We start from the raw sequence: 22,605 nt of genomic DNA, 5'->3' as shown, positions 1-22,605 counted from the left end.
TGATCGGGGATCGGAGCCGATCACGTGATTTTCACGTTCAGCTGGTGACTCGGGAGTCGGGACAGAGAAAATGTCAGGAGTTTGGAAGTATTATAAAATTGAAAGCGAAGGCAGTGTAACAGCCAGATGCAATGTTTGCAAGGCGGAGGTTCCGCGTGGTGGAAAGAACAGAGCTACGTTCAACACGACCAATCTAATACAAACACCACCAACAACAACACGACGAGTACACAGCGGCCACTCAGGTAACGGCACTGAAACAACCGACACTTTCAGAGACTTTTAAAAGGAAAGAGAAACTACCCCAGAACAGTGAAAAGGCCAAAAAAATAACAGCCAAGATAGCTGAATTCATCGCGTTGGATGACCAGCCGTTATCTGTTACCTTTTTTTTCCTCTTAATGCATTGCATAAAGATCGGATCGGGAAAAATCGGTATCGGCAGATTGTCAAAATCAAATGATCGGAATCGGATCGGGAGCAAAAAAAGGTGATCGGGACATCCCTTCTGACACAAACATCCGAGGGGGGCGGGACTTTCAGGGGTGCGTCCCCATTGGCTACTCAGTTTTTGAGTGACAGCCCAGTCCACCGGCGATTGTACAGTGCAACTGCGGTAGCTGAGCATGGACAGAAGACCCCCAGAAGAACCAGCATCTCAATTATTATAATACTACAAGTGAAAATATATGTAAGTATTGATCATTTGTGTTGTTTGTGCTGTACTATACGGTCTGTTTCTTTATTGTGTTAAGTGAGAAGTAAAGAAGAGCTGTGCTATGAAAGTTAGCTTTTGCTAACTTGAGATCCATAACAATGCTAGCTAAGTAGCCTAACAGCAGGGTTAGCTACTTAGCTACCAGTGCGTGAGCGCTCAGACACCGGCACACACACACAAACAGACTCGTGTGCCTGACTCTACCAACATGCTTTCATGATTCTGTTTAGACATGCAAGTATAAGCCATGATAGCTTATTTTATTAACACGCTCAATTGATATGAAAATCAATGGAGGCTGAGTTTACTTCTTCTCTCTGTAGGAAAACCTACCGTCCATGATGCCCCTGAGCTGAGTTTTATTTGTCATACAAATGTTGAGCTTTGGCTTCTCTTCTATGCATTGCAAAATGCTATACGTGGGCTACTCGTTCTGAGTATCAGATTTGAGCTCTCTTCCTATTCATTTCCAATTCTATTTAAAAAAAAAAGTTGAATTAATGGCACAATTAAGTTGTTTTTTTCTATATGGAGACCTTTTGATAGTTCACTTCATATTTTTCATTTCCTAAAACAATTATGTTCCTCTCATATTAACAGTGTGGATCATTGAGACAGCGTGGTGTCCAGAGGTCTTCTCCCATTTCCCACTTCCTGTGAGGGGACAGCACGAAGGGGGGGGGGGGGGGGGGGGGGGGGGGGGGGGCATGAAGAAAGACCTGAACCATCTTCATCCACGCTGGGCGTTGCTGTTATCGCTTGCTCAGTGTCATTTCATTTGACCAAATGTCTTTACATATACATTTAATAGATTTTATTATTATCTACCTTTTTGTTTTATGTCCTTTTATTTAAAACATTCTTTGAGACTTCATCTTCTGGTTCAAATTTCAATAAATGTAATGTGTATAATCACTCTTTTGTCTTTATTCTACATGAAAATGTTAGAGATTCCATTCAAATCTGTTGATTATTCATATCTTCCTCAGGATAGGAATAGTATGTTGAGTTTTTAATGCTAAATGTATATCATTTTCTCACAGGATATAGAATGAGACAACACAGTTTTTATCCATTGTGTATGAATGCTTCAGCTCTTCAGACCAACATAGTAAGATGTGAGCATGTTCCTAATTGTGTTGGTATGCAACCTAGGTCTGGTCTGTTTAATAAAGCAAATCTGCCACTTTTATATTGTAGAATTTGTTTTATTATTATTAAAGCAGTCTTTAATTGTTTGTCCTAAACATAGCAATGTATGCTTTTGAAATGTAACATGTCTTTGAAAAAAGAACAGTATACAGTTTATATTGTGTATCACCTTTAGCATAAAATAAATAGATAGACGGACACTTTATCAATCCCAAATTGGGAAATTATTTTGTTACAGCAGCAGTGTGTTCAGGTATTAAAATATTTAAAGTTGGAATAAAGTATAAACTACACAACACAAGTATAATGCACAGCAATCCATAAGATAAGTCTGATATTTTCATGAAAACTCCCCAGGAGGCACCAACACAAACGTGGCCGAGTGGTCTCCGGAGTTTGCTGCATGAGTTGCACTGTATGATCTGTGGTGTAGTGGGCTGTCACTCAAAAACTGAGTAGCCAATGGGGACGCACCCCTGAAAGTCCCGCCCACCTGGGACGTTTGTGTCAGAATCGCAAACAAAAAATGAAGGAGTGCAAAGGAGAATAGCTGCAGCGAGAGCAAAAGTCTGATCATTGAGAAAGAAGCAAAGAGAACTGCAAACAAAAAGATATGTTAAAACAAAGAAAAAAAGACTTGTAGTTTACATGATTACACAAATGATTTGTTTGCAACTTATAGTTTTATTTTTTAAATTACATTTATTTAGCTTGACTCTGGTTTTTTCTCTTAAACTCTTAGTTTTGCTTGATTCTGAGGAAGTGTTGCTTTATCTTAATGACACGAAACTAATCCCATACCTTTCATAATATTGTTTGCCGAGACCAAAATTAATGACCAAGCAGCATTTTAAAGTCTAAATATCCCTGCACATGTAGCAATGACATTTCTGCTGCTATCTTTGCAAAACGGGGGGAGCCTCGCTGCGAGGAAACGGTGGACCTCTGTCGCCTGTCAGCGCAACTTCAATGATGTCGTTTCAAAACGTAAACAAGGAAGGGCGGTGCCTGCCGGCCGTTCTGTGATTCTGTTTGTCGTCACTTCACAAGTGATGCGCGTTGCTGCTCCAAAGTTAAACTACTTTCAACAAAGGACGTTCACAACAGTTGATTTGAGCACGCAAAAACGGTGCCGGAGCATCAGCACTACAGTCCTTTATCCCCCCATACTTTGAAGGCTGGTCCGTGAAAATATTGTCGGTCCAGGCAGGAAATGAAAAAGTGAAATACATTTGAAAAAGTCACACTTGACTCTACGTTGCTGATTTTTGATCAAGTCTGTAAAAAATGTTTTTTGTGACATATGCCTACAGTATAACAGAGTAATAATAATGTATTAAAAACCCAGCAGAGCCTGGTTTTAATCAACACTCACCCTGTTGCTCGTGCTCTGTCGAAGTGTAAAATGGAGTCTGGCTTCATCACTTCCACTTCCCTGTCTGCAGCTCCTCCCTCTGTTTATCAGCAGAGGTGAAGTACACAGATCTTGATTAAAAGGAGAAGTACTCAGATATTGTACTTGAGTAAAAGTAGAAGTACTCAGATCTTGTACTTGAGTAAAAGTAGACGTACTCAGATCTTGTACTTCAGTAAAAGGAGAAGTACTCAGATCTTGTTCTCGAGTAAAAGTAGAAGTACTCAGATCTTGTTCTTGAGTAAAAGTAGAAGTACTCAGATCTTGTTCTTGAGTAAAAGTAGAAGTACTCAGATCTTGTACTTGAGTAAAAGGAGAAGTACTCAGATATTTTACTTGAGTAAAAGTAGAAGTACTCAGATCTTGTACTTGAGTAAAAGTAGAAGTACTCAGATATTGTACTTGAGTAAAAGGAGAAGTACTCAGATATTGTTCTTGAGTAAAAGTAGAAGTACCAGAGTATAGGAATATTCTGTTACAGTAAAAGTCCTGCATTCAAAATGTTCCTCAAGTAAAAGTAGAAAAGTATTATCATCAAAATATAGTTAAAGTAGCGACAGTAAAAGTAATGATTGTGCAGATTGGTCCATTTCAGAATAATATATATGATATGTTTCATAATGATTGATCATTAAAGTGTTCTCAAAGCTGGTAAAGGTGCAGCTAGTTTGAATGACTTTGTATACTGCAGGGTAGCTTGTGAATTTACTCCAGGTGGAACTAAAGTCTGATTTAACACTTGATTATATTTCACATCATTCATCCACATCTGTAAAGTCACTAAAGGTATTAAATACATGTAGTGGAGTAAAAGTACACCATTTACTTCTAACTTGTAGTGGAGTAAAAGTATGAATGCAGGACTTTTACTTCTAACAGAGTATTCATACACTGTGGTACTTCTACTTTGACTCAAGTACAAGATCTGAGTACTTATTCCACCTCTGATTGGTTGAAATAATCCTCTTTACAATTCCCTGCTACGTCAGTTATTCTCATGTTTTATTTTGAAAAACTTCTCCCGGAAGTAGTATGGAACCTTTTCACTCATGCATTAGCTGACAGAAGTGCCTCCCTGCTCCCGAGGAGAAGAGCAACAAAGTCCCACCATGGCTGTTTTGTGGAATAAATTGTGACAACTACCGACAAGATGATGAACGACATCATAGAGGAACCGGAGAAGGACACCCTGCTGGAGCCGCAAGTCTTCCCGGTAATGTCTGCTAAAGATAGCTAACGCTAACTTGTACATAGAAACTGGGAGGCTAGTTGAAGACGGTTTTTATGAATGGGCGTAGTGGCCAAATGGCAGTACTACAACTTCAAGGATGTCACTGGTATAAAAACAGCTATATTACAGCAGCAAACTGAAGTATAATAATTAATAAAGCACGATGAATAATTAAATCCTGGCAAGTTATGTGGAACAACGACACAAAAGCTAAAGTTTATAATAAAACTCAGACTGCGCATGCGCCTTGGGCTTATATCCGGGTACTTTCTGAACCTACACTCGCTCTATTTTTGGCTTCAAGCGCCACTGAGCAACTCTCATAGGAATGAACGCCTCTGTCTCTTTATACATCCATAGGCTAGCTGCTAGCTGATTAGCTTAGCCTGGGATTTTGACAGTTGTTTATATTAGTCGTGTTTACAAAATGAAGTGTTTCTCTTTTTCGTAAAACAATGCTAAGATTGAGTTTGATTGACATTAAGTGACATTATATAGTTGGCCCATAAACACCTACAGTGTTATCGTTTCTTATTCCATAAACAGAACTGCTGGGGACATCTGGAGGAGTTTTCACTTTATTTAGAGACAGTTATGGAGTAACTTATGTAGAAGTGGAAGAACTAATTGGATTTCTAACTTAAGTAAAAGTAGCTTAATAGAAAACATGCTATGTTATAAGTAAAAGTCCTGAATTAAAAAAGTATTGCCTCCAAATTAAGTACTAAAAGTACTTGTATACTGTAGGCGCATTCACACCGCAGTACTTTCCCCACAAAGGTTCATGAGAACTTAGTTCTCTTTAGTTCTCATGAACTAAGTACAGATCGCGTTCACACCGGAATAAGTTCCTGGGGAAGGATTAGGCAAATGAAGCCGCTGACGTCACTTCTTCTACTTCTGATTTGGGTTTACTGGCAGGCCGCAAACAACTTCACGGCGTATATTGCCACCCGGAGTCCCCGGACGGAAGTCCCCGGAGTTGGGGACTGGCTTCAGATTCATTTTGTAAAAAGCACTTTGAGCTGCACGTGTTGTATGAAAAGTGCTATATAAATAATGCTTTATTATTATGATTATTTAGCTGCCAAACATATATTAATGTACAGATTGTTCTCAATTCCTCCGTCCTCAGGGACCCAGTAATGGCACCAGACCTAAAACAGCTGACGGAGGCATCCGGCCAGTGGAGAAAAGAGGACCTTACATCATGTCGAGAGCTCCAGCAATACACCTCAAACTACGTGAGCAGCATTTCTTCACCCGTCATTACAAACTCTATTAACTATTATATAACGCCTGTGTGTTGGTCAGATTATAATGGTTGTTATTGTGGGGGAAACTTCTGAAGCAATTGGAAACAGGACTCGGAGAGACACGAGGAGAGCTTTCTTTAGTTGAAAGCCCAGTGGCGATCTGTTCATCTGTCATACTGATCATACAGTCAATAACTTTGTTGTTATTAGCATCTGGTTAGCTAGCTATGCTAACGAATATAAGAAGCTTTTTCTACAACCAGTGAGGTAAAGGCACATCTTTATATGATCATTAAAGTTATAAAAAAATAAGAGAATGAAGTAAACAGGTATAAAATACTATATGACAGTAAAATAAAGTTGTTATTAATAAACAAGAATACAGTTTGAAAGGAGAGTGATTTGTAAATATCCATAAAGAGAAATAAAATCTGTTTACAGTTCTGTTTCATATGGCTGTTGAGATATGTATCCATAGATCTCCTAATGTTGCTCTCAAAGTGCACCAGATTAATGCTTTTAACTTCAACATTTAAAAACAAATCTTCCCGGGGGAGCATGCACCCCGGACCCCCCTAGAGCAGGTTAGGTCCACCCCCCACTTAAATCATGTTTACATGGATAGGAAACTAAATACATTTGCACACATCTTGTGTCCATATCTTTCTGTTTTGGTGGTCATGCCACACCGTGCACGTGAATGCATGCGCGAGTCATGGTAAGATATCTGGATTAAGAGGTTGCTTTTTCTTTGCACAGCATGAAAGAAAGGCCAAATGAATGGGCTGTGATTTTTGTATTTTTAAGCAGAGGTCAATAATTTGTACGGCCCTCGGAGGATGTTGAAAAAATTGAAATGGCCCTTGAGAGGAAAAAGGTTCCCCACCCCTGCCTTAAGGACTACAAATATGGCCTCTTTCAGGTTAAAAGTGCCACTTATGATCCTGAAAATGTCAGAATTGGATTCAACATCCTCAATAACCCCCCAAAGCACTCCTAAATTGTTTTCTATGTGCTGGAAACCCGTACTTTACATTTCTATCTTAAAAAATGGGGTACTCAACATTTCTGGGTTCACAACAGGACTCTAAACTAGACTAAAAACACACGTCTGTTTATTTTCCACAGAGAAACACAGGGAGATGGCGAGGAAAGCCCTGAAGAAGAAAGCTCTTTCTCCAGGACCCCCTGTGGTGCATCAGCCCCGACAAGGAGCCAAGAGGTGAGGAGACGTTTGAAGATTACATTACATTTCATTTAGCTGACACTTTTATCCAAAGCAACTGACAATAAGTGCATTCAACCGTGAAGAGACCAACTCAAAAAGCAAGAGTCCTGCAGATACACTTCCTGTCTATAACCCTAACCAGATTAAAAGCTACTGCATTATAGTGATGTGTCGGTCGCGAACGAGCCGATTCTTTTGAACGGCTCTTTGGTACGAACGAGGGGAACCGAGTCCTACTTGGTGAGAGCCGTTCTTGTTATCGTTCAATCGTTGGTCCGCACTCACTGCCTGCCAAAATCCACTCGCCTTTTAAAAAGCTTGATTTTGTTCCCCAAACGTATTCTGTGAAGATCCGCCCCTACTCTGTTTGGTAGGTTTCAGCACGAGGAGTGAGATGGGGTGGGTCTTAACGGAATACGCGAGAGAGAGAAGTCATAACAAGTGGTACAGGACAGGTAGACAACGTGTTTTTCGGATGGAAAATGAGCCAAACGCGAAAACGCAGCAGCATTTGGATTCACTTCAACCAAAACCCAGGCAGTGATAAAGCGCACCATTTGTAAAGGCAAAATATCCTTTAAAGCAGGATCAACAAATAATCTCCATCGCCACTTAAAAACACAGTATCTAATATTAAGAGTTGCATGAATTTCATTCAAGGCAAGGCAACTTTATTTACTTAACACATACAGAGGGTAAATTCAAAGTACATTCACTGACATGATGACATGGATATGGCGCCACCTTGTGTGATGTTTACAATGCCGATTATTGACATTAGGTCTGGCAATACAGTCAATCATTATCCTGGTGATTATTTTGCAAATAAACCTAGTAACCTTAAAAAAAACGGCTCTTTTGAACGGCTCTTTTGAACGGCTCTTTGAAAGGAACGGAGCCATAAGATCCGGCTCCCTTCAAAGAGCCATAATTCCCATCACTACTGCATTAGCATCACTTCAATCCAAATGCTTTTCTAAGTGGTACGTACAGAAGTTAAAGGGGACCTATTATGCAAAATGCACTTTTTTATGTCTTTTTTACATAAATATGTGTCCCCGGTGTGTCAGGGAACTCACCAAGTGTCAAAAAACAAAACGCTGTAGTACATATGCCGGGCCTGTAAGTGGCGCTGTAGTCTGCGACAAAAGCAGCGAAGTAGACTTCCCGCGCATGGTTGCCCTTCTGTTTATTCTCCGCTGTGGACGCTCTGGCTCTTTTTCTCCCTCCCCGAGGCAAGCGTTTGCTCCGGCTGTAATTCTCTCCGGTAGTCCACCAGCAGATGACAAACACCCACCTCTCCGCCTCTTCCAAGGGACGAGAGGACCGTGCAGCAGAGTTTCAGTTAGATTTTTCGCCGGTCAACATGTCCGTTAAAGTTTAAATCTTCCGGACAAAATTAGAAAAGTGCCGGTCAGAGGTCTTCTTTGTTATTTATTGAGCTTTAAAACAAATTGATAACGACTCTATATAATAATATAAGAATACGAAACGGAGCGTCTCTTTTCCTCCCCCTCTTCTGACAGCCCAGCAGCTGATATCTGAGCAGGAGAGGCGGGGAGAGGCGGGGCTATTTCTTCGTTATCAGGACATGATCGTATAGGCGTAAACACGGAGCCGTTTGCCCCCCAGAGCGTTGCCTCCCCAGATCTACCCACCTAGGGACCCGTTATCGTTATCGTTATCGTTTTCTGCGTTTCCGTGTCGGCCTCGTGTGGCCGAACCGTCTATCTGATAGAGAACTGTAGCGGATACGACCGTTATCGTCCTCTCGTATTCACAGCAAGCATGGTAACATGACGCTCGTGCCGGGGCCGTGCCACGCCCCCCTCTTCTGCAGGGGGGCGTGGTCAGCTGCAGCTCATTTGCCACAGAATCAGCCCTTGCAAAAACAGGGCTGAAAAAGAGCAAATAGAGCGAAATGAGGCATGGCTAAAATGCATGATCTGTTTGGTATTTTGAAAAAAAACTTCACAGACATGTTTTATATAGGTATGGCCCGACAATATATGTATCAAATATAGCATGATAGGTCCACTTTAAAGCAGAATCAGTCTGTTTGGAACAGGGCTGTAATAGAGGGGTATGAGCAGTATGAGGCATGGCTACAATGATAATCAAGTTTTACACATCGCAGAAATCAGCACAACCTCAGGTAATGTTATATGTTACTCATTAAAGACTTCTATACACTATAATGGGGGATATTTGCCCATAAAACAAAAAAACGACTAAAAACGGAGCTTGAATTTGTAACTTAAACAGAACTTCGAACCATAATATTGAAAAAAAACATCCAACACAGAAAATTGCACACAGTTGTTGGGATTGTGCCAGAAGTGATTAGAAGCTTCTAACTTCTTCTGTTCATGAGTTATGCTTTGAAGATGACGTGATATTTGGGACCGTGGGTCTCAGAGGGTTAACGATGTTTGTTTTGCACGATTTTTAAAACATTTTCTGGTTTCTTCTTCCAGGACGGTGAAGTATAACAAGGGCTACGCTGCTCTGAGTCAACATGCTGGGGACAGTTTAGTGGCTCTGGACTCAGACAGGTGAGGTTCACAGGGTTCAATTCCTACTGAAGGCAGTCACCTGAACCCAGAGAGGGCAAAGTACACATCCTTTACTCAAGTAGAAGTACAGATACTCGTGTTTAAAAATACTCTGGTAAAAGTAGAAGTCCTGACTAAACTTCTTTACTCAAGTAAAAGTAAAGAGGGCTTTGAAATGTACTTCAGTAAAAAGTACCCATAACTAGCAGCTGTTTTAAAGAGTACCTGACCTCCCTTTATATTAATAGAACAATAATGTCATTGTTAGCTAATGAATGTTTCCATGCTGAACAACGGCAACATGACAACGTTTTCATTGGTCCCTCTTCTTTAGAGAAGACCAGGAAATGATGGATACACGGATCGTGTTCAAATCAATAGGCACGCAATGACTCTAAATAATAATGATCACGCCACCAAACACACATTCAAACTAAAGGAACCAGCCTGTTTGGGAAATGTGAGAAGTAGAAAGTACAGGTATTTGTGTTCAACATGTAAGAAGTAGAAAGTACAGGTATTTGTGTTCAAAATGTAAGAAGTAGAAAGTACAGGTATTTGTGTTCAAAATGTAAGAAGTAGAAAGTACAGGTATTTGTGTTCAAAATGTAAGAAGTAGAAAGTTCAGGTATTGGGTTCAACATGTAAGAAGTAGAAAGTACAGGTATTTGTGTTCAACATGTAAGAAGTAGAAAGTTCAGGTATTTGTGTTCAAAATGTAAGAAGTAGAAAGTACAGGTATTTGTGTTCAAAATGTAAGAAGTAGAAAGTACAGGTATTTGTGTTCAAAATGTAAGAAGTCAAAGTAAAAAGTCGTCAGAAAGATAAGTAGTGAAGTAAAGTACTGATACCAGAAAAAAGCACCGAAGTATTTGTACTCCACTTCTTCCCACCTCTGCCTGAACCCTGAATAACGTACTGATCTACTTAGCGTTTTACATTCTGTCCATAGAACATGTCACCTTGGAATTTACTAGAATGTGTCCAGCTCTAGTGTCCCTTAGTAGAGATACAGTTGAGAGTTTTCATGCACAGAATATTCAATTTTTGCCCTTATATATAAAAAAAGACTGTCTAATAGCTCATGAGTAATGGAAGTAAATATTATTCTAAAACTCCTGTTGACATGCAGACATGCAAATAGACTTTTGTTTTTAAAGTTTTCAGACAGGTTCAACCAGCTTTGGTGTTGCAATATCTGCACATATCCAAAACTCTATAAAGTCTAAGTGTTTAAAGTAGGTGAGTTTCATTGGACCGTCTTTTGGTCTTCCATCTCTAGTTCAATCAGGAGAGACGTTGATGTATGAAATACATATTTATTACGGGACACGTAATATGAATGTAATAATGATTGCCAGAATTATAACAGGAGAATGGAATGGTGTTTGGCGATTAGGCCCCAGTTTGCAGGGTAATCATTCAGGAGGGGAAGAACCGCTCCGATGAAACCCCCCGGGGTCTAGACACTGGTGGTGGTGATAAGTAGGTGAGAACGGACTGAAGGGAGAAGGTTTAGGCCACATTTACACGAGAACGAAACGGCTTGTATCTGCATAGTTTCTCTTACGTATAGCCCTATTATTTACACGAGGCCGTAACGAACGGACCCCACAAACGATAACGGGTCCCAAGGTGGATAGATTTGCAAACGAAACTCTCTGGGGGGTCAAACGAGTCCGTGTAATCACCTCTATACGAATATTTCCTGAAAAAATAACGATAGCCCCACCTCTCCCTGCCTCTGCTGCTCACTGCTGTAGCATGGCCAGTAGCTACTGCTAGTGCTACTGCTAATGACCATGCTACAGATGTTAGTGCAACATCTACAGCTCCTCTACCACAACCATCAGCAACAAGTGGACATGGAGAATTACATGAACCACTACATGTTGCTAAATCCACCGCGGGGCATAAACAGAAGGGTAGCCATGGCAACATTGCTCCGGGGTCTTCTTCGCTGCTTTTGGTGTATTTTGTGGCGGAAGTTACAGCGCCACTTACAGTCCCGGCATATGTACTACAGCGTGTCCAGCGGTCTCGTTTGAACAGACACGTTAAATGAAACGAATGCATGTGAACGGAAGACTTTTTTGAAAACGCATACTGTGCATAAACGCAAACGTTCCCGTGTAAAAGCAGCCTTAGCTTGGTCCTGAAGGAGACGGGAGGCGAAATGGGTGGAGGAGGGTTGCGTATTGTCACCTGAACTGACAGCTGACAGAGGGAAGAGCAGATATAAAGGGATTAGCGGGAGCTATGATAGGCTTGTGAGAATGGAGAGAGGAGAGATTGGTTAGCTGGGGAGTGACACCCGATCACTTAATGAGGGAGGAGAGAGGATTGAAATGACATGTAATATGAATGAAGAGCTTGGTCTTCCTGATTGAACTTGCGCTGAGCTTTCATTTGGTTTTGTTGTACCATGCAAAGAGCTGGCTGTAAACAGGCGACTCCAAATTGCATTTTGCACTCAAAGGATACTCCTTAAATGTTTTTCTAAACAAACATAAAGACTTTCTTGGTCTTTTTGGGCTGATAGAGGAACCCTAAGGGATTAGAAATCACCTTAACTCACATTTTATTCCACATGTTTGAGAGATGTAGTGTTTGTTTAGTTCTTTATTGGAGAAAAGAGGGATTTAAATCCACTTTAATCAGACAACACTTTGATACATTAAGAGAGTCTTTCCATACATTCCTAATTCTTTTGACGCCCTTCCGTATTTGATTTTGTATTTAATATATATATAATCCTTGAGTTATTAAGACTGTAAGGTGCTTTTTTTTGTTTACATTTGAGGCAGTGTGACTTCCTTTTGGGAGAGTTTTGATGTAGGAACACTGTTTGATTGAGTTCTCTGTGTTTTTGAGATTAAAACATAATAAACCAAAACAAAAAGCTCCTAAAAACCTGCATTTTATCAGAAAATCCTCCATTTAAAAAACAATGTCATATTGTGTCCTTGGGCAAGACACTTCACCTGAACTTGCTCCTGTGGGTATTGTCCACAGTAGACCATTACATGTATGATCTGTATGTGTAATGTGTATTTCTAAAGCGCTTTGAGTCATTGATAAAGCGCTATAATAAATATAAGGATTATTATTATTATTATTATTATTATTATTATTATATTGGAATAATTTGAAGTACATCAGTGTGTTTGAAGACGGATTTAAAGAACTTCCTGCTTGTCTTCACAGTGACGAGGAGATAGATTTTGAGCAGTACTCTTCGGGATACTCTTCAGCCGAGGTGAGTTCTCCTTCAGATGCTTTCACATATTTCCCTCACGATGCAGTCGAACTGGCCAAGTGACTATGAGTGTGTTTCCTGTTCATGCAAATATGTTCAAAGATGGGCTTCATTTCTCTATTTGCATCTTTGTGACTTCTGTGCAATCCATCCCTTTGTCAGCACACGGTTTCTGCACGGTGTAAAACTGGTTCATTATTTTAAGATTGTTTTTGTCTGACAGTCGCAACACCACATTATACTTATATAAAAAAGTATTTAGATCCTTTACTGAAGTAAAAGTATAACTAATTATATTTAAAAAGTACATTAGATGTCACTTGTTAGACTTTTATATATTTAAAGTGTGTTGTTTTTATGAATTTTTACTGTTATCCAAAGTGACTTACATACACTCAATACTGTGGAGTACAATCCCCACAGGAGCAATTTAGGGGAAAGTGTTATCAATGTTGAGTCAATTAAAAAAACACTGTGTCGATTAGAAGTGCAGTACTGCATCATAACATATCACCACTGTGCATGAAACCAGTCACACACACACACACACACACACACACACACACACACACACACACACACACACACACACACACACACACACACACACACACACACACACACACACACACACACACACACACACACACACACACACACACACACACACACCCACACACACCCACACACACCCTGCTCAGATATGTAGTCGGGTGGTTTTCCCGGCCGTTTAGCAGAAATCAGTCTTTCTTGTTTCCTCACATTACTGTAGAAGTAACTAGAATGTGTACTTAACCCTTGTGCCCTCCTCGGGCATTTTTGTACATTTTTCCTGACTTTTTTTCTTTGATTTGGGGTTCATATCAGCTGTGTTACAGCTTTTGGCATGGATTTTTGCAAGAAGTCTTCTTTTGAGTCAAATTTTTGAAATCCAATGTCGTTTACTCTTACATGTTTTGTATACTCTCGTGATGCATTTTGCACCCTCTGGACCCCTTCGTGGCAAAAATGTACACGCTCATAGAAACTGCTATTAAATCATCATACATCAATATTTTATTAAACTTTTTTTTCCATGAATCACTTGAACAACTTCTAACGTGCTCAAAACTACCAAACATCCAATAATTTTCAGGATTTTAACCCTTTAAATGCCTGTTTCATTATTTGAATTATTTAATTTCTCTTTAAAAAAAAAAGACAAAAAATGAATTTCTTTCAATATAATAATAATTAGAGGGATGAAACTTTGGTGGTTATTAGAGTCTGGGATGTGTCAAAGATTAGCAACAAAATTGATTTCACTGCATTATTAATTTTTACGTAGTGTCAGATACTACCTCTGGACACCTTCGTGGCAAAAATGTACACGCCCAAAACAACTTCTATTAAATCATCATACATCAATATCTTTTTCTACTTTTTTTTCATGAATCACATAAACAACTTCTCACGTACTCCAAACTACCAAACATTCAATCATTGTCAGGATTTTAACCCTTTAAATGCCTGTTTCATTATTTTAATTATTTCATTTCTCTCAAAAATGCCTCATTGACTTCCATTCAGACCACATTTGTTGATCTCACTGCCATTGCAGTATAAAACCATGCATTTTGTAATGTCAGCATTTCATTTAGAAGAAAAGTAGTGATATTTGATATTTCTACTCTATTCCAACAGATTACACCATTTTCCCACTGTAGGCCGATGCATGACATTCTTACATCTTTGCCAGTTATATTATGGAGCCGTGTGACTACCAGGGGGCCCCGAGAGTGGTGTGTGTGTGTATGTATATGTGTGTGCGTGTGTGTGTGTATATGCGCGTGTGTGTGTGTGTGTGTGTGTGTCATTTCCAGCAGCAGACTAGCAGGTCCTGCAGCATGTGACCTGGTGCTCTCAGGTGATAGAACAACAGTTTTTTAGGCCTGTGCACAAACAGCACACACCTCTCCTCCCTCTCCGTGTGTGTGTGTGAGAATCTGTAAGCATGCACAGATCATTTCATGGGAAAAAAAGGCCATCTTTTGAGGGATGTGTTTGATGTGTCTTTGAAGAGCTGCTTGATTACTCAAAAACAACTGTTAGTGTGTTTATGCACCTGGCTGCCAAAGATAAACATGCAGTTTGACCAAGGGCTTATTTCATTAGTGAGCAGAGAAGGAGAAAGACCTGGAGCAAAGAGAAGGAACTCAAATGAAGAAGCTTTTCAGTGCAGAAGAGACTTCAGAAATAATCTTGCAGCCTTCTTCTGCCAGCGAGCTGCAGGACTCATCTGAAGAAGACACAAGGTTCGAGGGGGGGTCTGACACTGAATGCTCTCTGGAGTCCAGCATTTCTTTGAGTTCCTCTGACCCTTCATCTGAAAGTGGAGAGGACACTGAGGGTCCGGCCCACCATCCACCACCACGGGGGGCTTTCTTCTCACAATCTGTGAGGACACCCTGGTTTTCCCCAGCTCCTGGGAGAACGACCTCCGTTCTTCTCTGTCCCCTCACTGTGGGTCTCTAGAGAAGACCAGGAAATGATGGATACACGGATCGTGCTCAAATCAATAGGCACGCAATAACTCTAATATTTGTGTCTTGTATTATTTAAAAACATTGTAAATGAACCTCTGTATGTCATGTTTTCAGCTCCATTGGACTCCAGATGTTACTCCCACGGCCGGGTGGAGACGGACGAGGAGTTTGACGCCGGCTGGGTGACGTACTTCAGCAAACCTGACATCGATGCCTGGGAGCTGAGGAAAGGTACCTTTGTGCTTTTTAAATATCTTCTGATGATGTGTCCTCGCTCTGTTGTTAATAGTGTGGTTCATGTTATGGTTATAGTTGGGGTTTCATTGAAAAGTGTGGACAAAAGAATACATTCTGTCAAAAGTTAGACCTATTTTCAGTCAATCTGGAAAAGTGTTCTGGTTGTTATAAGCCCCAATGTTTCTAGGAGTTGGGTTTTATTCCCACTTTTAACAAAACTGTGTGTATTGTTTGGATAAAATGGTGCAATATAATGGTTGCTCTTCTTATTATTGCTTATTCTAAATATAGTACAGGCAAGAGATGCAAATAAAGGACACAGCAGGACATTTAGATGAGAACACCAGGTCAAGCTAAATAAAATATATGAATAATATTAAATAAATAACCCAAAACAAAACTAAAAGGATCCCTAACGCATCACACTCTGAACTACACACAGATATAGTCCAAGTTACTGAGGGTCCCTGAACGCACCACACTCTGAACTACACACACATATAATCAAAGTTACTGAGGGTCCCTGAATGCACCACACTCTGAACTACACACACACACACACACACAGCTGGGTTACAGAGGGTCCCTGAATGCACCACACTCTGAACTACACACAGATATAATCAAAGTGGCTGAGGGTCCCTGAACGCACCACACTCTGAACTACACACACACACACACACAGCTGGGTTACTGAGGGTCCCTGAACGCGCCACACTCTGAACTACACACAGATATACTCAAAGTGACTGAGGGTCCTGAACGCACCACACTCTGAACTACACACAGATATAGTCCAAGTTACTGAGGCTCTCTGAACGCACCACACTCTGAACTACACACACACACAGCTGGGTTACTGAGGGTCCCTGAACGCACCACACTCTGAACTACACACACACACTGCTGGGTTACAGAGGGTCCCTGAACGCACCACACTTTGAACTACATACAGATATATTCAAAGTTACTGAGGCTCCCTGAACGCACCACACTCTGAACTACACACACACACTGCTGGGTTACAGAGGGTCCCTGAACGCACCACACTCTGAACTACACACAGATATATTCAAAGTTACTGAGGGTCCCTGAACGCACCACACTCTGAAAAAGGATCCCTTCAACATTTTTAAATAACTAGGTTGACGGTCCAATGCACTCAAGAACCAAAGACACACACATACAATATGCATATTATATTTATTGTCCCATTTCATGTTTTGTAATGGCTTGTGGCAATATTATGAATGTGTCATTATGCTGCTGTCAAATCCTCGTCTCAGTACGATACCAGTCACCTCTGTGGAAACATTGGTATAACTGACTTTTTTAATTTATATTGAAGTGTATGTCTTTTAAAAATGGACCTTGAGTCTCTTCAATAAAGCTGACGAATATCTTCTCCACAAGAAATTGTCTTAAAGTATTTTTCATGAACCTTAAATTCAGACGACTCTTGCTAATGATTGCTAATTCTTTGAAGTAATACATTTGTTTTTGTAATGAATGTAACCCTGAAGGCATGAACACCCTGATCGGGTACGACCTGGTGCCCGAGGCTAAGACCGTGGACTCGGCGCTCAGAGCGTGCCGGAGACTGAACGACATGGCCAGCGCCATCCGTATCCTGGAGGCCGTTAAGGTGAGATCACTTATCGAATTGTGGAAGAAATGAGGCCCTATGTCTCTTCCTAACCACTCTTACTTAATGTCCATGAGAATGTTCAAGATTCAAGGCTTTTATTGTCATGTGTACATAGCTACAGTTTAGATATGTCAATGGAAATCTGAGGCTCCTCCAACAGCGAAACACAGTAAAACAGATCAAATAGTGCAAGGCAAGTTTATTTATATAGCACCATTCAACACAAGGGAATACAAAGTGCTTTACAAACATGAAAGACATTAAGAGCATTAAACACAGTAGAAACATTAAAAAGATATTAAAACATGAATAACACAGGGACATGAATAAAAGGTAAGATGTGAAAAGTTCAATTAAAAGCAGCGGCAAAAAGAAAAGTCTTCAGCCTGGATTCAAAAGTAGTAAAGAGTGCAAGTAAATACAAATACAATAGAATATAATAGAACTAGTGCAAGAATAGTCTATAAGATGCAAACAGATGAATGTTCTGGATGTTCTTTCCAAAGCTCAGGTGTTCAACAGTCTGATGGCCTGTGGGATGAAACTGTTCTGGTATAATAACATAATGATCTGGGATTAAAGGAAGTAGTGAAGGAGAATTCATCAGGACACTGGGAGACGTTATGATGAGACGGAGGGTGTTTTGGATGTGCCTCTGTTGTGGGGAAACTACAAAGCCACTAAAAGCACATCTAGATACTTGAGTCCGTGCATAGCATGTTGTTTCTTGAGGGTTTCATAAATGTGTGAAGCTAATTGGTTGCATGAAAGCCATTTAGTATCATTGTATATAACGGCTTTGAATAAATAATACTCTATGGAATATATATATACATAAACACTTATCTTTCGTAAAGGATGGTCCAGTGTTTCCTTAAGGAGGCAACAAGGGAAGCAAGGTGCCCACTGAGAGGCTTCTAGGTCAATTCACTCTGTTAGGAACATTTCTGAGTGAAAGATGAATAAAATAGTGCGAGAGAATGATTTGAGATGTGCAAGTAAATACAAATAGAATAGAGATAGTGCAAGAAGAGTCTATATACAAGTACATGGAATCTGATATATTAGATACATAATTAGCAAGATGCAAACAGGTGAATGTTTATGGATGTTCTTTAGAAAGTGCAGGTGTTTAATAATCTCATGGTGCAATATAATGGATTGAAGTAGAGAACAATATTATCACCGTAGTATTCCCATGTGTTGTGTATGGAAAGACTTGTTGTTTATTTGATGACTAGATGCTAATTGTTGTTTAAACCAATCCTAAAGGAGGGCTTCAGTCCATATGTATTGCTGATCGCTGTAAGTAGTGTACGCTGTGTTCTCCATAACAACATCCTCTTCATTTGTTATTTCCTCTGTGTCTTTCAGGACAAAGCCGGCCCCCACAAAGAGATCTACCCGTACCTGATCCAGGAGCTGCAGCCCACGCTGTCAGAGCTCGGCATCTCCACTCCAGAACAGCTCGGCATGGACAAGTTATAGACCCTCCAGGTGACGATGCTCTCATTACAACATGTGTTTTTAGCACATCTCTGCACACGTGTCTCAGGGACAGTTTCACCCCAGAAATGACTCTACATCAGGGGTCTCCAAACCTCAGCAGATAAAGAAAGTATAATGGAATACGGCCCACAAATGAAACTTGTGCTCGTCTTATATTGTACTTCTTAAATATATATGTACAAATATATTACACAGTAGTATTCATGTGTTAATGAGACCACTTTTCTAATAAAGCTGGAAGCATTTTCTAACAAATCTTAGTTGATAAGAAAAAGCCCAATGACTTATTTCCATAACAAGCTTGAAACACACCGTTCCTATTCCTCCTTATTTTAATCATTCTGAAGCTTCTGTTTTAAGGGATGGGCTGCCAACACTCACGAGCATCACTTACCTACATCTGATTGGTTTTGCTAACTTATAAATGAACTTATGAGGCAATGAACCTCTACTGAGGGGCCCAGCCCTTCGTATATTTTTCTGTATGTGGCCCTCGGTGAAAAAGGTTTGGCCACCCCTACTCTATTTACTAATTACTCTTCTTTGTAACTCACTTTTTAAATCGGTTTCTATCAATGTGTTGGAGTCAGTTTCCCACGGTTACTGAAATCTGCCCTTTAAATGTCTGCCTTTGACATTTTGAAACACACACAGTGGCGTTTTTATATGTACAAAAGTGGAGGGGCACGAACAACTTAGATGTGTATAGCTTCTGGTGCTTTTTTAAACACGTAAACAAATAGCTGTAGGCTATCCGTGGTTCAGATCGAGAGAGAGAGGGGGGGGGGGGGACAGACACTCTATAATCGCTATACGCTGCTCTCTCTCGTCTCCTCTTCACAACTACACTTTTCGCTGCACACGTACTTACAGCCAATCAGCTATGAATTATGAGATGACGTTTGGTGGGGTTGCCAGCACTATGCCCCACCGGTGATTATTTTTTTTACCGCACACATTGAATAGAAAAAGACTCTGAGCATGCGCAGTGTAGTTTTTACAGAACCCATTCACTTTGACAGTGAGAGTGAGGGGCTAGATCGGGGCTTGACCCACATCGCTCAAAACGGCTCAATAGGCACACTGTAGACACTAAGTAGAAGAACGCAGACTAAAACAGCAATGCACAGACGAATCAGATGATTAAACATGATCTTAACATATATTTTAACATATATTCTTTTTGCATATTTTTGGAATTATTATTATTTTCATGACTTTCTGCTGACACTAGGTGGGGCTGCCCCTGAGGACGAGTCGCCACTGAACACACATGTCTTTCTTCAAAAAGCACGAACCAGTTACTCAAAAAGAAATATCTGAGAATCCACTCATTAAAACATGTATTTAGCACATCTCTGCACACGTCTCTGCACAGCCCTCCAATTTAAAATATAACACAAGGTAGTCTGTCATATATTCAGTGTGTTATAGACCAGGGGTGTCCAAACTTTTTTCTCCGAGGGCCACATACAGAAAGATATTCAAAGGGCTGGGCCGCTCACTAGAAGTTTATTGGCTCATAAGTGAAGTTATAAGTTAGCTAAACCAATCAAATGCCAGTAAATGATGCTGCAGCCTACATGACAGCTTTCCATAGGGTTTCATTCATTTTGTTAGCAGCTCATTCCTTAAAAGAGAAGCCTCAGATTGCTCATCATAAGAGGAAATAGGAAGAGTTGTTATTTCAATAAGTTACTGGGCTCTTATCAACTTAGATTTGTTAGAACATGTTTTTAATTGACTGAAAGTGGGCTCATTAACACATGAACACTACTGTGTAACATGTTTACAGATATATTTAAGAAGTACAATACAAGACAAGCTCAAGTTTCATTTTGTGGGCCGCATTCCATTATACTTTTTGCATTTGGCCCCCGGGCCGTAGTTTGGACATCCCTGTTACAGACCAAACGATTAATAAATAATGAAACATAAGCATTAGTTGCAAAGGAAAGTCAGATTGGTGCATCCAGACAGTCTGAACAGATAGAATGAATGCATGTGCTCTGTTTTATATCACATCAAAGTTAATATCTTTGGGTTTTGGACTGATACGACGACACGTTTAAAGACACCACCATTATGGATTTGATGATCGACATGTCCACACATTTTTTACATAGACTCACATCCTTTCAAATACCTCAGTCAGTTTCATCCCACAGGCAGTAAGACTGTTAAACACCTGAGCTCTGTGAAGAACATCCATAACATTCATCTGTCATCTTGCAATCTACTTATTTATATAAATAGTTATCACTGCAATAAACCGTATTTAATTTGGTCTTAATGTACATTCTTTAATTTCATATTCTGTTCTTGTACATATTCTATTTACATGTATATAGACTTCTTGCTCTATTTTGTATGTTATTGTATATGTTGCATTGTTGGAGGAGCTCAGGTCAGAAGAATTTCATTGCCATGTCTACACTGTAGCTTTGTGCATATGACAATAAAACCTTAGAGTTTGAACGTCTGCACAGCCTTCTCTTGATAACTGGACTCAAACTCACACTGTACATTTCACATTTATATTCAATCTCATATTTAATAATCCAGTCCTGGCTAAATTAAAGTATATATCTAGTCTTTTAAGTTCTCTAATGTTCAATGCCTTGTCTTTTCATGCTGCTGCAACGCAAACATTTCCCACATTGGGATCAATAAAGTTCTTCTTATCTGATCTTATCTTAAAATATACCACACAGTAGTCTGACATATATTCAGTGTTCCAAGTCTTTTAGTTTTTATGTTTTTTAGGTTCTTTTGTATTTAAATGTATATTTTTGACCTCTTTTTGCAACTTATGGTCTGAAGTTGTTTATGTTTGCACCACAATACACCAGAGCTAATCCCTCTGTGTGTACCTGGTGATAAACTTGATTCTGAATTTAGGAAGTTAATGCGTGTTAAAATGTGCAGCAGCTCATGAAGGATATTGACTTCCTCTCATCTGAACATGTCTCCTTCTCCTCTCTCCTCAGGTCCTTGGATGTATAACGAGATGACGATGAGCTCTTCTGATTCCCCACTTTAAATATGTCTATATATTGTTGATCAAATCCATGCTTTCCTGTTGTGTACAAAATGGTGGACCTAATAATAAAGAAACCAATCATTTAAGAACGTGTGTTGTTCTTTTAGTTTTGTATATAAATGCATCATGTTTTCCAAGTTGATCAAATAAACTCATGAATACAAGATTAAAACATAGTTTCTCTATCTTGGTCAAAGTGTTGATGAACCAGTTTGTACCTTTTGGTTTGATGAGCTTCAGGTCACCAGGACTTGCTTTGTTTTTATTTCTGTACTTGGGTACATTTCTACGCTGAAGGATTTTAATTCTGCTCTCTGCAATGAGCAAAAAACGCATTGGTGGCTAAATATATTTGACTAAATATACACTGTAATTAAAAAAGTATTTCCTTATCCATAATTACTCGTGACATATTGCATAGTTATGATATACCCCTGTTCTTTGGAAACAATATACATAAGAAACAAGACTTTAAATCCATATTTATTATATAAGAACTGCAGTGAGTGCATATTTGAGTTGTGTTGTATTTGTTAACACGACTAAAGTACACATTTTAATTATTGTTGTAGATTCACATATACACAAACCAAGTATAAAGTCCAGTCGTTGTTCTAATCAGTATTTACATATAAGTGCTTTGTTATTGTTTAACCTTTTATACATTGCAATAAAACAACACAATGATTTGCTTCTGAACATGAAATAGAAACCTTGCAGACAGGTGTTTGCCCCTCTTTGCTCTTCTCTTCACCACCAGATGGCGACAGGAGCCTGGATATCTGTTTCTTTCTCATAAGCAGTAAGTTGTACCAAAGCCCTAGAACTGA

General features: G+C 39.7%; 1 protein-coding gene across 3 annotated transcripts; it reads left to right on the top strand.

Moving 5' to 3' along the window:
• Window positions 1-4,304: 4,304 nt before the first annotated feature.
• LOC117496656 (protein FAM219B-like) lies at window positions 4,305-21,864 on the top strand. Of its 3 annotated transcripts, none has more exons than XR_004557312.1 (8): window positions 4,305-4,497; window positions 5,651-5,759; window positions 6,900-6,993; window positions 9,477-9,554; window positions 12,762-12,813; window positions 15,453-15,569; window positions 17,099-17,220; window positions 21,723-21,864. XR_004557312.1 is itself a non-coding variant. In XM_034148373.1 (7 exons), the coding sequence occupies exons 1-6, from the start codon at window positions 4,435-4,437 to the stop codon at window positions 18,709-18,711; spliced, it is 510 nt and encodes a 169-aa protein (XP_034004264.1). In that variant the 5' UTR covers window positions 4,306-4,434; the 3' UTR covers window positions 18,712-18,720; window positions 21,723-21,864. The 3 variants fall into 3 exon arrangements, 1 of the variants encoding a protein (XP_034004264.1); XR_004557313.1 differs by lacking the exon at window positions 21,723-21,864 and adding an exon at window positions 18,598-18,695; XM_034148373.1 differs by lacking the exons at window positions 15,453-15,569; window positions 17,099-17,220 and adding an exon at window positions 18,598-18,720 and having other exon boundaries at window positions 4,306-4,497.
• Window positions 21,865-22,605: the final 741 nt, after the last annotated feature.

This window comes from Trematomus bernacchii, unplaced genomic scaffold (genome assembly GCF_902827165.1).
Source record: "Trematomus bernacchii unplaced genomic scaffold, fTreBer1.1, whole genome shotgun sequence".
In the NCBI taxonomy this organism is placed as follows: Eukaryota; Metazoa; Chordata; class Actinopteri; order Perciformes; family Nototheniidae; genus Trematomus; species Trematomus bernacchii.
The sequence above is the reverse complement of the archived record's forward strand: the minus strand, read 5'-3'. Positions and strand labels throughout refer to the sequence as shown.

What these genes read in the sequence shown, in the direction of transcription:
- LOC117496656 (XM_034148373.1), top strand. Translation starts at nt 4,435, where the DNA reads ATGATGAACGACATCATAGAGGAACCGGAGAAGGACACCCTGCTGGAG. An exon ending in TGGAGCCGCAAGTCTTCCCG is followed by an intron (nt 4,498 to 5,650) that starts GTAATGTCTGCT and finishes CTCCGTCCTCAG; the next exon opens with GGACCCAGTAATGGCACCAG. An exon ending in AGCAATACACCTCAAACTAC is followed by an intron (nt 5,760 to 6,899) that starts GTGAGCAGCATT and finishes TATTTTCCACAG; the next exon opens with AGAAACACAGGGAGATGGCG.